Source organism: Myxine glutinosa, chromosome 2, assembly GCF_964187855.1.
Source record: "Myxine glutinosa chromosome 2, kmMyxGlut1.1, whole genome shotgun sequence".
Lineage (NCBI taxonomy): Eukaryota > Metazoa > Chordata > Myxini > Myxiniformes > Myxinidae > Myxine > Myxine glutinosa.
Genome location: NC_136262.1, coordinates 18047588 through 18060227, shown reverse-complemented (window position 1 = coordinate 18060227; position 12640 = coordinate 18047588). Strand labels below are relative to the sequence as shown.

The 12640-nt window shown below is 42.9% G+C and overlaps 1 protein-coding gene across 1 annotated transcript in view; it reads right to left on the bottom strand.

Annotated features, from left to right (window-relative positions):
• The window catches only part of LOC137421999 (uncharacterized), a 45025-nt gene that overhangs the window by 18106 nt on the left and 14279 nt on the right, over nucleotides 1–12640 (bottom strand). Inside the window, exons 3-5 of the mRNA XM_068108649.2 lie at nucleotides 9631–9766; nucleotides 7877–9397; nucleotides 1785–3747 (exon numbers count right to left, since the gene is read on the bottom strand). Of these exons, the coding sequence (XP_067964750.2) occupies nucleotides 1785–3747; nucleotides 7877–9397; nucleotides 9631–9766 (3620 nt within the window). The remainder of the gene's footprint in view (nucleotides 1–1784; nucleotides 3748–7876; nucleotides 9398–9630; nucleotides 9767–12640) is intronic.

Sequence of the window (12640 nt, the reverse complement as noted above, 5' to 3'; positions counted from 1 at the left end):
AGCGTGACCTGGTTTATGCAGGATAATGCACCCCGACATACAGCTGGTGACACCATCACTTTCCTGCAGCAGCTCTTCAGAAACCGCCTCATTGCCCTGGGTACCGCTCATGACTGGGCACCCCATAGCCCAGAATTGAACCATCTGGACTACTGGTTCTGGGGGGCTGCCAAGGGCTTTGTCTACGTCACCTGCCCTGCCACACAGGATGATCGGAAGCAGGAGGTGTCCGACTACCTCCTGGCAGTGCCACACCTACAGGAAAGTTGGACAGAACTTTGGCGTCAGGATCAATGCCTGTCTGAACGGATCAATGCCGCGGAGGGGCACACATCGAGAACGTCAATTACAAGGATTTTGCATCGATGCCAATTTCAGACCTTGGGCTCTCGCTAACTCGAGCAGTGACTTACTGCAACTTACAGCAATCATCGATAGAAAATACCACGTCATAAGCTTTCAAGAAATGTTTGGTTCACATTCCTGAGGTTTCTGTTTCTTTGTAAATAAACATTTAAAGTTGTATCACTCTTTTTGAAAAAAAACAACCTGTATAGACGGAATGTTTTCCCATTGTAGAACAATAACACTTTTTATGATCAGTCCCCCCATTTTAGGTAATCATAAGTATTGGAACAAATGACTGACAGTTGTTTATTGTTGCTCAGGTATTTCTTGTTGCATCGATTGTTCAAATATAAAAGCTGTGAATATCTCGTCTTGGTTTTAGCTTTTGCTTTTTGAAATGGGAGTCTGTCTTGGGAGTCAATATACGTAAACCAACATGAAGACCAGGCAACTGTCAATGAAAGAAAAGCAAGCAATTTGGAAACTGAAAGAATAGAAGAATTAAATTAGACCCAGAGGACAAAAATCGGGCATACACAACAGGCATTTTAAGGTCATTTTCCCTGCCAGAGCGGGGGTTAGCCTTGCGGTCCCCATGAAAACCTTCTCCATTTTGCCCTATTTTCTGCATCTCTCCTTGTTAACCCCCTTGCCCGCATTTCTTCTTCGACCATCTTTAGCCAAGTCTTTCTCGGTCTTCCCCGTCCTCTACTTCCTTCTACATTCATTTCCATCACTCTTCTCAACCAGTCACTTTCATCCTTCCTCAACACATGACCAAACCATCTCAACCTGTTCCTCTTCACAGCATCCATCACAGGCTCTATTCCCATCATCTTTCGCAATTCATCATTTGGCTTCCTCTCTCTCAACGATACTCCGCACATCCACCGAACCATTCGCATTTCCACCCTTTCCAGCCTTCGTTGCTGCTCTACGTTCATTATCCATGTCTCGCTCCCATAAATCATAACACTTCTCACACATGCAGCATACACCTTTCCCTTCAGCTTCAACGCCACTCCCCTCATCATCAGCACGCCACTCAGTTCCCGAAACTTCTTCCATGCACATCTCACTCTAGCAACCGTTGCCGAGTCTGATCCACCTTTTCCATTCAGCATGTCTCCGAGGTAGCAAAATGTTTTCACACCTTCCAGCTTCACGCCGTCTCCAACATCCAAAAGCAAAACAATTTGTATTGCAGCAAAACAGCCAAACAATAGCTCCAAGATCCAAAACAATTATCCAATAGCATAGCAAAAACAACAATTTGGAATATCTTCAAAACTAAAGAAACCAATAGTGTACGTAGCAATAAACAACAGCTAGGTTGTATAGATATTACCACATTATGTCTATACAGAATCAAGATAAACAACATTTTAGCATCACGTTTTTTTACTGCAACAATTACGATAGTATTCATCACGTACCTGACTGACCAGCTTTCTTCAACCACAACCTCCGATTTTCCACCACCTAATGCCTCGGTCTCAGCCTCAACTTCAAATACTGCACTCCATCTGCTACCTCTTCCATTTGGGTTCCTCATCTCAATTTCATGCCCTTTGCAAGAAGGCCGTAGCTTTCCCGGGCACTTGTCATGTCCGACAGATGGGGTGATGTCATCATTATTCTGATCACCTTTCACTTGCACCTCCACTGGCTCTTTTAACACATCGTTATCTTTTGCCACTACATGTATGTCCGTGGGGTCAGATACCAGACTGTGAAACCTGTTTTCTCTCAAAGCCTCAACCTGATTAAACATCAGAGGCTTCGAAAATTGAAAAGAAACATTGGGCTGGTTGAGGAATTTCTCAGTATGTCCAGCATCTGCCCAATACCCAACATCCATTGTTGAATTTGGCCACAGGTGCAACTGTGATTTTGCCTCAAAAGAATTCGTTAATGTAGACAATGACTCATGCGACTGGGGCCTCCAGGAAGGCCAACTTACACCTTGACGTTTTCTGTGGGTTTTCCTGGATTGGTCGCTGTCTTTGTGCCTTGGTAATGCTTCGAACGATTGAATCAGGGCTTGCACAGAAACCAAATTGGAATCGTCATAATCTGCTTTACTTTTGCTGTTTTTCACTTCAGCCAAAGTGACTCCAGAATCAGCTGGAAGCAAATCCGTTTGCTGCTTTGTTGAATTGTTGGCATCATGAATTATTGCTGGTGTTGCCAGTGGCTCACCATCAGCGAATGCCAACGGTGTTGAATGGTATTCTGCACAGCTCACATCTTCTTTCACACACTTGCTCCAACAATTAACTTTTTCGTCATCAACATCCCTTTCCTCACAAGCAATCCCAATGGTGTTACCGCTTGTCCTACCTTTGACGACCTTGAAATTATTATGCTGACCACTTCCTTCCATCATCACCAGTTTCACCTCATCATTGACAATTTCCTTTGCAATTTTTTCAGAGAATTCACTGTCCTGCACCTCCGTTGGTTCTGCAGATATGAGAGGTGGCAATTGTGGTGACGTCTGCAAACTACCGAAGACCAAAGGAGAAATAAACCATTGATCATCAGATGAAGCCAAAAGCTGGTCATTCTCTACATTGGAATTGTCCGATAGTGGAGGTGGACTTGGTGGGAGGCTTGGTGCTGCACTGGATGGAAGGCTCGGACCGCTTGAATGTGTATCCGAATCAGATGATATCTTTCTGCAAAACATAGTAAGCTTATTGTCATTAGCATCTTTCTGTAGTTCCTCCATAGCCGTGTCTTCACTTGTTGTTGTTTCAACATCTTTCCTTTCTCCTTTCTCTCCAATCTTCCAATTCTTACATTTTGAAGCACGAGTGCATTCCTCCTCATTGTCCCTCCAATTTTCTTTATTCATATTCTCCTTGTGCTTTGTATTCTCCCCCTTCCATGCCTCCATCTGGTTGCCTTTTTCATCTTCTAAATGCACTTTATTGTCATTCTGACGCTGTAGATTTTCCAAATAGTTCATATCATCATTTTCCCTCTCTGTTTGTTTCTCGCCGTCTACTACCACCGTCATCCCTAGACCAGAAAATATGTCCATTTCACATTCCATCAACCTTTCCTCTACACCAGACTGCTCCTTCACCCTGTTTTTGTTCTGCTCTTCAACATCAATGTTCACACTGATTAAATCATCACTCATTTTCATCTCCTGTCCTAGTGATCCCAGCACCTGTGCAGGCATAAGAGGTTGGCTAACTATAGTAGAGTGTGGTTTTGAATATGGCTGTGAAGGTTCTGGCCAAACAGGAGTAACTGGTTTGCTGGGCAAGGGATTTGTGGAAGATATGGAAATCAGGTCGGAAGACAACTTCAGCTGATGATCAAAGAAGTCGGAGGAAGAGGCACTTGGGCACTGAGAGAGATGAAGCAGGAAGCTGGTAGAATAACCTAGGGAAAGAAATAGACATGGTCGAAAAAAGGAAAAAGAGCTTAAAAACAAAGTTCATCATAATTTGCATCTACAGACTTGGCATTTAATATGGAATATATTTTTTTTCTTGACTTGGGTTTACTTTCTTCACTCAGAATATCAATCTGGTGAGTTTCTTTTACACTTTGGTGATTTATTTGTTAAAAGAACCATGTCACCGATTGTCTGTCGCAGCAAGAAGTCAACAACAGGATTATATCACAGGTGGCGTGACAAAATGTACGGACAGGTGCATTTGATGATTGGCTTCACAGTTGGGTATACAAGGGTTGTTGCGTTCTGTATTAGTGGAAAACAACTGCCGCACATCTCCAAAAGTTATTGCCGCTTCCTCTGGAGATGGTCCGTCAACTCGACAATGCTGTTTGTCATGGAGTGGTGGCTTTACGAAATTACGGCATGAAACAGCGTGCCATTGCTCGGCAGTATGGCATCACTCAAGGTCAGGTGTCAAAGATCCTGAAACGAAATGCTCAGAGGGGTGTCCCTACTCCAATACCGAGGCCAGGACGTCCCCGCAGAACCACAAGGAGGGATGATCGCCAGCTGCACCGGTTAGTCCGCAATGGCCGTACCAAGTCAGCTAATCGGCTTAGGGCTGAGTGGCAGCAACTGACAAATGTGCCTGTATCCAGAAGGCTAGTCAACCAACGACTGGTTCAAGCAGGCTATCGTGCCAGGCGTCCCCTGAGAAAGCCACGCCTGACCAGACAACATCGCCAGCGCCGATTGCAGTGGGCCAGAGAGCACCGTCAATGGCAGCCAGGACACTGGAATCACGTGATCTTCAGTGACGAGTCTAGATTTCTGGTCTATCGTCAAGATGGCCGCGTCCGAGTGCGCAGACAAGTGCATGAAGCCTACAACAAAGATTGTATAGTGCCAAGAGTCCAAGCTGGAGGTGTTGGGGTGACCGTTTGGGCTGCTTTTCATGCAGGGGGCAAAACTGACCTGGTTGTTCTGAATGGAAACCTGAACCAGTTCAAGTACAGGGCCATTCTGGAAGAAACATTGCTTCCATTTGCTCGTGCAGCCTTTCGAGGAAACTTTGTCTTCCAAGATGACAATGCACGGCCTCATCGTGCTCGCATGATCCAACACTTTCTTGCTGACCGTGGTGTAGAGCATATGGAGTGGCCTGCCATGTCCCCGGATATGAATCCGATAGAGAACTTGTGGGCAGAATTAACGCGTCAAATCGACCACTTGGACCAGCAGCCGACCTCTGTGCGTGAATTGCAGCAGGCTATTGTCACTGCATGGCAAGCGATTCCTGTCCAAACCTTGGCAAATCTCGTGAACAGCATGCCTCAACGTGTACGTGCTCTCCTGAATGCTCGTGGGGGTTACACGAAGTACTGAACTGTAATTTTACTGTCTGTAATCCCAGTCGTAATTTAACTTTTGTTTTTGTTAAAAAAAAATTTGGCTAATGTGCAAAATAAAGAGATACTTCTGGAAAACGTACAGAAGTTTAACACAGTACTGTCCATGAATTGAGTTCGATATCAGTTGACATCACTTTCAAGGATCAATTTATTTGTTTCGAAATGTCAAATGTGGTTTTTGTTTCTTTTAAATGTCACATTAACAAAATCTAGAATAATTTCAACATAATTCCAATGAACTTTTGGTTCTAAGACATCTTGAAAAGTAAGTTCACCCCCACAAAAAAAATAATCCATATTAAATGCCAAGTCTGTAGTTCACTGGAAAGACTTTGAATGAATAAAATAACTCGAACGGCACTCTTCGACATCGACCCATATGCCTCCAACCACATTATTACATCATTATATATACTTGTACCAAGTTTGATTTAAATCCCTTCAGCTATTTTTAAGTGTCATATGTTTACCTGACATGACCTCGGACCTTTGATACCGAAATCGATTTAAGTTCATTTTTTGCATCATAATATACACTTATACAAAATTTGGTCAAAATCCCATCACTGAGTCACAAGTTAGTGCAGTGGCAGAATTTTTACTGAAAGGGACTTCTGACCCTTGACCCCATAATCTAATCAGTTTATCTTTACATCATTATACACACTTGTACCAAGTTTGACTTTGTTCCCTTCAACCGTTCTTAAGTTATCGTGAGTAACAAAAACCATTAGACTCTGACTTTTGACTTCTTGATGCTGAAATCTAATCAGTTCATCTTTGCATCATAATGTATACTTACAGTGCATTCAGAAAGTATTCAGACCCCTTCACTTTTTTCACATTTTGTTATGTTGCAGCTTTATGCTGAAATCGTTTAAATTCATTTTTTCCCTCATCAATCTACACTCAATACCCCCATAATGACAAAGAGAAAACAGGATTTTAGAAAGTTATGCAAATTTATTAAAAAGAAAAAACTGAAATATCACATTGACATAAGTATTCATACCCTTTGCTATGACACTTGAAATTTAGCTCAGGTGCCTCCCATTTATCTTGATCAACTTTGAGATGTTTCTACACCTTGATTGGAGTCCACCTGTGGTAAATTCAATTGATTGGACATGATTTGGAAAGGGACACACCTGTCTATATAAGGTCTCACAGCTGACAATGCATATCAGAGCAAAAACCAAGCCATGAGGTCGGAGAACTGCCTGGAGAGCTCAGAGACAGGATTGTGTTGAGGCACAGATTTGGGGAAGCCGACAAAAAAAAATCTCTGCTGCATTGAAGGTTCCCAAGAGCACAGTGGCCTCCATAATTCTTAAATGGAAGAAGTTTGGAAGAACCAGGACTCTTCCTTGAGCTGGCCGCCCGGCCCAACTGAGCAATCGGGGGAGAAGGGCCTTGGTAAGAGAGGTGACCAAGAACACGATGGTCACTCTGGCTGAGCTCCAGAGATCCAGTGTGGAGATGGGAGAATCTTCCAGAAGGACAACCATCACTGCAACACTCCACTGATCTGGGCTTTATGGCAGAGTGGCCAGACGGAAGCCTCTCCTCAGTGAAAGACACATGAAAGCCCACAGAATCTTGTTAGGTGCTTTTTCTTTATCCTTTATGTACTTTTTTGCAAACTCCAAGCGGGCTTTCATGTGCCTTTCACTGAGGAGAGGCTTCCGTCTGGCCACTCTTCCATAAAGCCCAGATCGGTGGAGTGTTGCAGTGATGGTTGTCCTTCTGGAGGTTTCTCCAATCTCCACACAGGATCTCTGGAGTTCAGCCAGAGTGACCAGCGGGTTCTTGTTCACCTCTCTTACCAAGGCCCTTCTCCCCCGATTGCTCAGTTTGGCCGGGCGGCCAGCTCGAGGAAGGGTCCTGGTTGTTCCAAACTTCTTCCATGTAAGAATTATGGAGGCCACTGTGCTCTTGGGAACATTCAATGCAGCAGAATTTTTTTTTGTAGGCTTCCCCAGATATGTGCCTCGACACAATCCTGTCTCTGAGCTCTGCAGGCAGTTCCTTCGACCTCATGGCTTGGTTTTTGCTCTGACATGGATAGTCAGCTGTGAGACCTTATATAGACAGGTCTGTGACTTTCCAAATCATGTCCAATCAATTGAATTTACCATAGGTGGACTCAAACCAAGGTGTAGAAACATCTCAAAGATGATCAAGAGAAATGGGCGGCACCTCAGTTAAATTTCAAGTGTAATAGCAAAGGGTCTGAATACTTATGTCAATGTGATATTCCAGTTTTTTCTTTTTAATAAATTTCCACAATTTTCTAAAATCCTGTTTTCTCTTTGTCATTATGGGGTATTGAGTGCAGATTGATGAGGGAAAAAAATGAATTTAAACGATTTCAGCATAAGGCTGCAACATAACAAAATGTGAAAAAAGTGAAGGGGTCTGAATACTTTCTGCATGCACTGTATATGAAGTTTGGTCGAAATCCCATCACTGGTTCACAAGTTAGCTGGGTAACAGAATTTTTAGCTAACAGGCCTCTGACCTTTGGGCTTTTGAACCCATAATCGAATTAATTCATCTTTGAGTCATTATACATACTTGGACCGAGTTTGACTTAGTTCCCTTCAGCCGTTCTTAAGTTATCGCGGGAACGAAAATCTATCACGGACGGATAGCCTGAACACATAAAGACTTCATCGGTGGAGGCATAAAAACATACCTTTCATATTTTGGAGATTCTCTGACTTTAATGCAACAGGTCCGATGAAGTCATTTTTCATATTATTCCCTTCTGTATCAATGTCCTGCTGCAACTCTGTTGATTCTCGAGGCAGCACAGTAACAAACACTTCCGGCTCAGATTCAGAATCTGATAAAGCAGGAACATTTACAGCTCCAGTGCTCTCTTCATCCAGTGCACTTTGCTTTTCAACCTGTTGATTGTAATCTGATGACATAACCATTGAACTATTCTTCGATATCTTTTGCACAACAGGGCGTGTTGCGGAGTCTTCAAAAAACAGGTTACACAACGGTGCTCCAGTGACAGACGTATTAGACAAAATGTCTTGACGACAATGGAGTGCAGGGACGAAACTATATTCTTGAGTTTCTTGAGCGCCATCTTTGACCAAATTGTTGGGATCATCAATTGCTGCACACCTTTCATTGCTAATTATAGCCAGTGGACCACTGTCTTCTTCCACCAAATTAAAAACCTCTAAAATTTCACTAGATTCAGAGCTAAACTCATCTGTTGATCCGGTCTCTGAATCCCATGCCGAAGCATACATAGAGAGGGCTGAGCTTGGAGGATAAAGGACAGAAGAGAGATTGGGTGTGGCACTGGCTGTGACCAAGCCTGATTCTCCATCACAACATAATGACTTAACATTATCAAATGCATGATGAGTCCTTTCTTCCACTACATTACCTTCAGGTTTGGCTTCATTCATACTCTCCATTCCACCATCATTAACTGCAAATGCGTCTTTCCATTCCTTCTTGATTGAATCTTTTTCCGCCCAACACTCATATTTATGATTCTCATCATAATAATCATTTTCTCTTCCTTCCTCGATTCCGAAAAAATTATCTCGAAAACCTCCAATTGTCTTCCCTTTGCTGAGGGCACACGCTTCCATCTTGCTTCCTTCCGCGATATAATCTTTCGTGAGCACTTTATCATTTGTCCATTGTTCCTGTGCCTTTTTTTCTTGACCTGAGTCAGTTTCCAACGATTCATGTCCCTTTGAGAACTTCACAATTTCTTCACTCCTCTCGATCTCAACACTTTCTGCTGCCCGATCCCCAAGCGATGCTGTAAATCCTATGCTTTGCTTACCTTCCTTTTCTTCATCTTTCTCGATATTTTCATCGAAATCTCTATTTCTATCAATTTCACACATTTTCTGCCTGTTCTCTGTACCCTCCAATGCATTATAAATGTATTTCCTTTCCTCAATACTCCTTTTTCGTTTCGTGCCTTCCATCACTCCTTTTCCATCATGCAACTCTTCATTTTCCCCAAAGTCCTCAAAATCACTTGAAATCTCCTTTGGAGGAGGAAGAAAATCTTGCTGCAGCTCTTCTGTTTTTGGCATCACCTGAGGACAATCTTTCACATATGACCTTGGAATAACCAACATTTGCTCTCGATGACCTCGACCCAGAAAAGTATCCTCCTTTGGGATGCCATTGGTGCCAGGATCTCTCGGTGACGGGATTTTTCCCTCTGAGCCTGGCAAAAAACAAAATATGGTGAGCTTAATTATGGAAAAGTTTGAAAGATTCAATGTTATTCTTTCCAAAAGCATTTGGCAAATGCAAAATGAACAATTATGAAATATTCGCTTTTCTTCAATCTGAAAATTCCTCAATTTGATAGATTCTAACTTCCAGCCACGTCTGAAATGAAGCATTTAAGTCTTTGTCGCTTCTCCCTCTTGCCCACTACGCCTTTATCTCCGTCACCTGTGTCGGAAATGGAAAGCTGTATTTCAGTATGCTGTTTCAGGCCCTGAAAGTAGTTGCAGGCTTCACGGTAATCAAACGTTGTTACAGCAATGCCATTGACGGCAACAATCTCATCTCCTGGGAATAAGTTGACCTTTATAGGAAGGGTAGGAACGAAGGCAGAAAAAAAATTGATCGGCACAAATATTGTTGAAAAAGTCAGTAAACAGATGATAGCATCGAATCATAGAAAACAATACAGCAAGAAAGAGTTCCTTTCTTGTCATAACTAAGCTCAACATTTGAAAGTGTTCATAAATATGTCGGTCAACAACTTACTGATGCATTTATAAACAAGAAGATTGTGCAATGTCGGCAACCAAAATTAAATAATTATCATATCCGAATCCATATTCAGATATTTGCCAAAATCAAATCGATTCGTCCTTGTCAGACACCCAACCTCTCCATAAAGTTTCGTCCAAATCCGTCCACAACTTTTGAGAAACATGGTTTTTGGCCTTATCTCCCAATGGTGAAGAATCACTTAAAAAATAATACGAGCCGAATCCGGATCTTCACCAAAATCAAATAATTTCGACCTTGTCACATATGCTACCTCTCTGCCAAATTTCGTCCGAATCCGTCCACAACTTTTTGAGATATGTTGTTCACAGACAGACCGACAGACAGACAGGGGTGAAAACATAACCTTCATCCACCTTTGGTGGCGGAGGTAACAACAGGTTCGTTTTCTGATTTCACGTTCCAATCTTTGTGTTCAAAATATAACATCCAATTGAAATCAAGTAGTTCCTCGGATTAACAAAATCTGCACAACGTTGATGGAGCAATTAATCCACATCGAGTTATGAATCAAAAACCAAGATAAAAGCTGAAATGACATGTCCAAGGACACATTTTACAAGATTCTGAGAAAGAACTCTCACGTTTGACGAAGATGCATGTAAAAATGAACGAGAATGGCACTCGGTAGAGCGCATACCTGCACCAGGCTGACGGTTTACATTTTGTATCCTGCCGATAGGCCGGATCTGGATCCGGACCCGAACTAAGATCTTATCGGCTTGTTCTTGTCACCTACCCAACTCATCCACCTAGTTTTGTCATAACTCATCCAAAACGTTTTGAAATATCATGCTTTGTTGTTGCTCTTTAACTGCCACTATTATCCCACCTTGTGGGGTCGGCCGGGGTGAAGCTCGGCCCAAGTCTTCCACGAACCGGCCTGGCCAGGCCTGATAAATAAATGTAAGATGCTGGGATGGGTAAGAGTAATTAAAATAGAAACTAAATAATGCAAGTGGAAGTTTTGGAGTGTGTCACACAGAAGGATCCGGGGTGGTAATAGATATGGGGACAGGAGGTAAGCAGACAACACAGTGCCAGGCAGCTACAGGTAATGCTAATCATGTTTTAGGCTGTATTTGTATGGGGATAAATTATAAGAGGTAATGTTCACACTGTTTAGGAATTTAGTGAGGCCTACTCTGCAATATTATGAACAGTTTTGGCCACATAGTCGAAGGAAGGACATAGCTGGCATAGAGAGTGTCAGTGTAGAGTTACCAGATTGATTCTGGGACTCGTCACACTTAGCTATGAGAAACAGCTGAAGGAGACAGGACTTTATATATTAGAAAGGAGGCAATTACAAGGGGATCTGATGGAGATGTTTAAGATAATGACAGGTATACACAAAATAAGTGAAGAAGAGTTTTACAGCAGGATAGACAGTGATAGGACCAGGGGCCATAGCCTGAGAGTTAAAAAGAAGAGAGTTAGAACAACAATAACAAGCGTTACACCTAGGTCCCCCGTCGGTGAAGTGATGTGAGTTGACAAAGTTGAAGACGCAAGGCGGCCATCTTGGATTTTGACGTGGCGACCCAATTTTCAATAGGGTTCTTCCTTATGCCTACATACACCCACACACCAGGTTAGAAGTTGGTACTTCGCTTATTTTTCAAGATATTCAGCTCACAAGGTTCAGACATACAAGGCATCAGACATACATGGCGGCGGCCATCTTGGATTTTGACGTGAGTTGCACCCACACACCAAATTCGAATGCGGTCCTTCGCTTACGCACGCACGCACGTACGCACGCACGGACGGACAGACACACGGACGGAGGGGAAAACCATAGTCCCCCTTTCGCTCCGCGGTGCGACGGGGGACAATAAGGCAAGGGTCTTTCACTCCGAGAGAACTTAATGCATGGAATGGTTGGTCTCCCTAGAAAGGTAGTTGAAGAAAAAACAGTTGATAGTTTCAACTTTTAATTATATAGGTACCTAGAAGCATTGGATATCGAGGGGTGCAGGGATATTGGCAGGACTTGTAGGTAGCTCGAGTATGGATGGGTGATTGTATTGGGCGTTGGTGTAGCACAGACATAATGAGCCAAATGGCCTCCTCCTGTGTCAAAGTTCCTTGTGGGTAACCTTATGTTGATCAATATATGATTTAATAACATCACACAGATATTCCATAAATGATAAAGTTTTAGCAAACAGGATGACAAAATATGCTAATTTCCTTATATGCCTCATCTATGCAGGTGGTACTGATGTGGGAAGAGAGAAATGGGAAAGTTGTGTTAATTGCCTGCCTTTTAAGCCATACTAAAAAACTTTAATTGCCAGCATCAATAATAATGTGTGTGTGTGTGTGTTGGTTGTTATCTCCATAATTTGGGTTTTAGAAGGTGGAACGGATTCCTCCCAGGACTCCAAGTATCTACCCACGCTTCGGTGAAGGATTGCGATTCATGGACTAAGTTGTGCAGTTTTGTCGTTCTCAGAGTTTTGTTCCAATGGCTCTTTTCAGGAACGTCACTGAGCCCTGTACAGCCTCCAACTGTAGTTTGTTTATGGTAATGTTCCCAGGGATGGTTTTTAGCTCACCTGGAACAAAGTTCAGGGGAGCTAATGCGATGGCGCGTTGTCCGTCCGTCAGTCCGTAAACACATGAAACTTCTTCTCCGAAACTGCTGATGGGATTG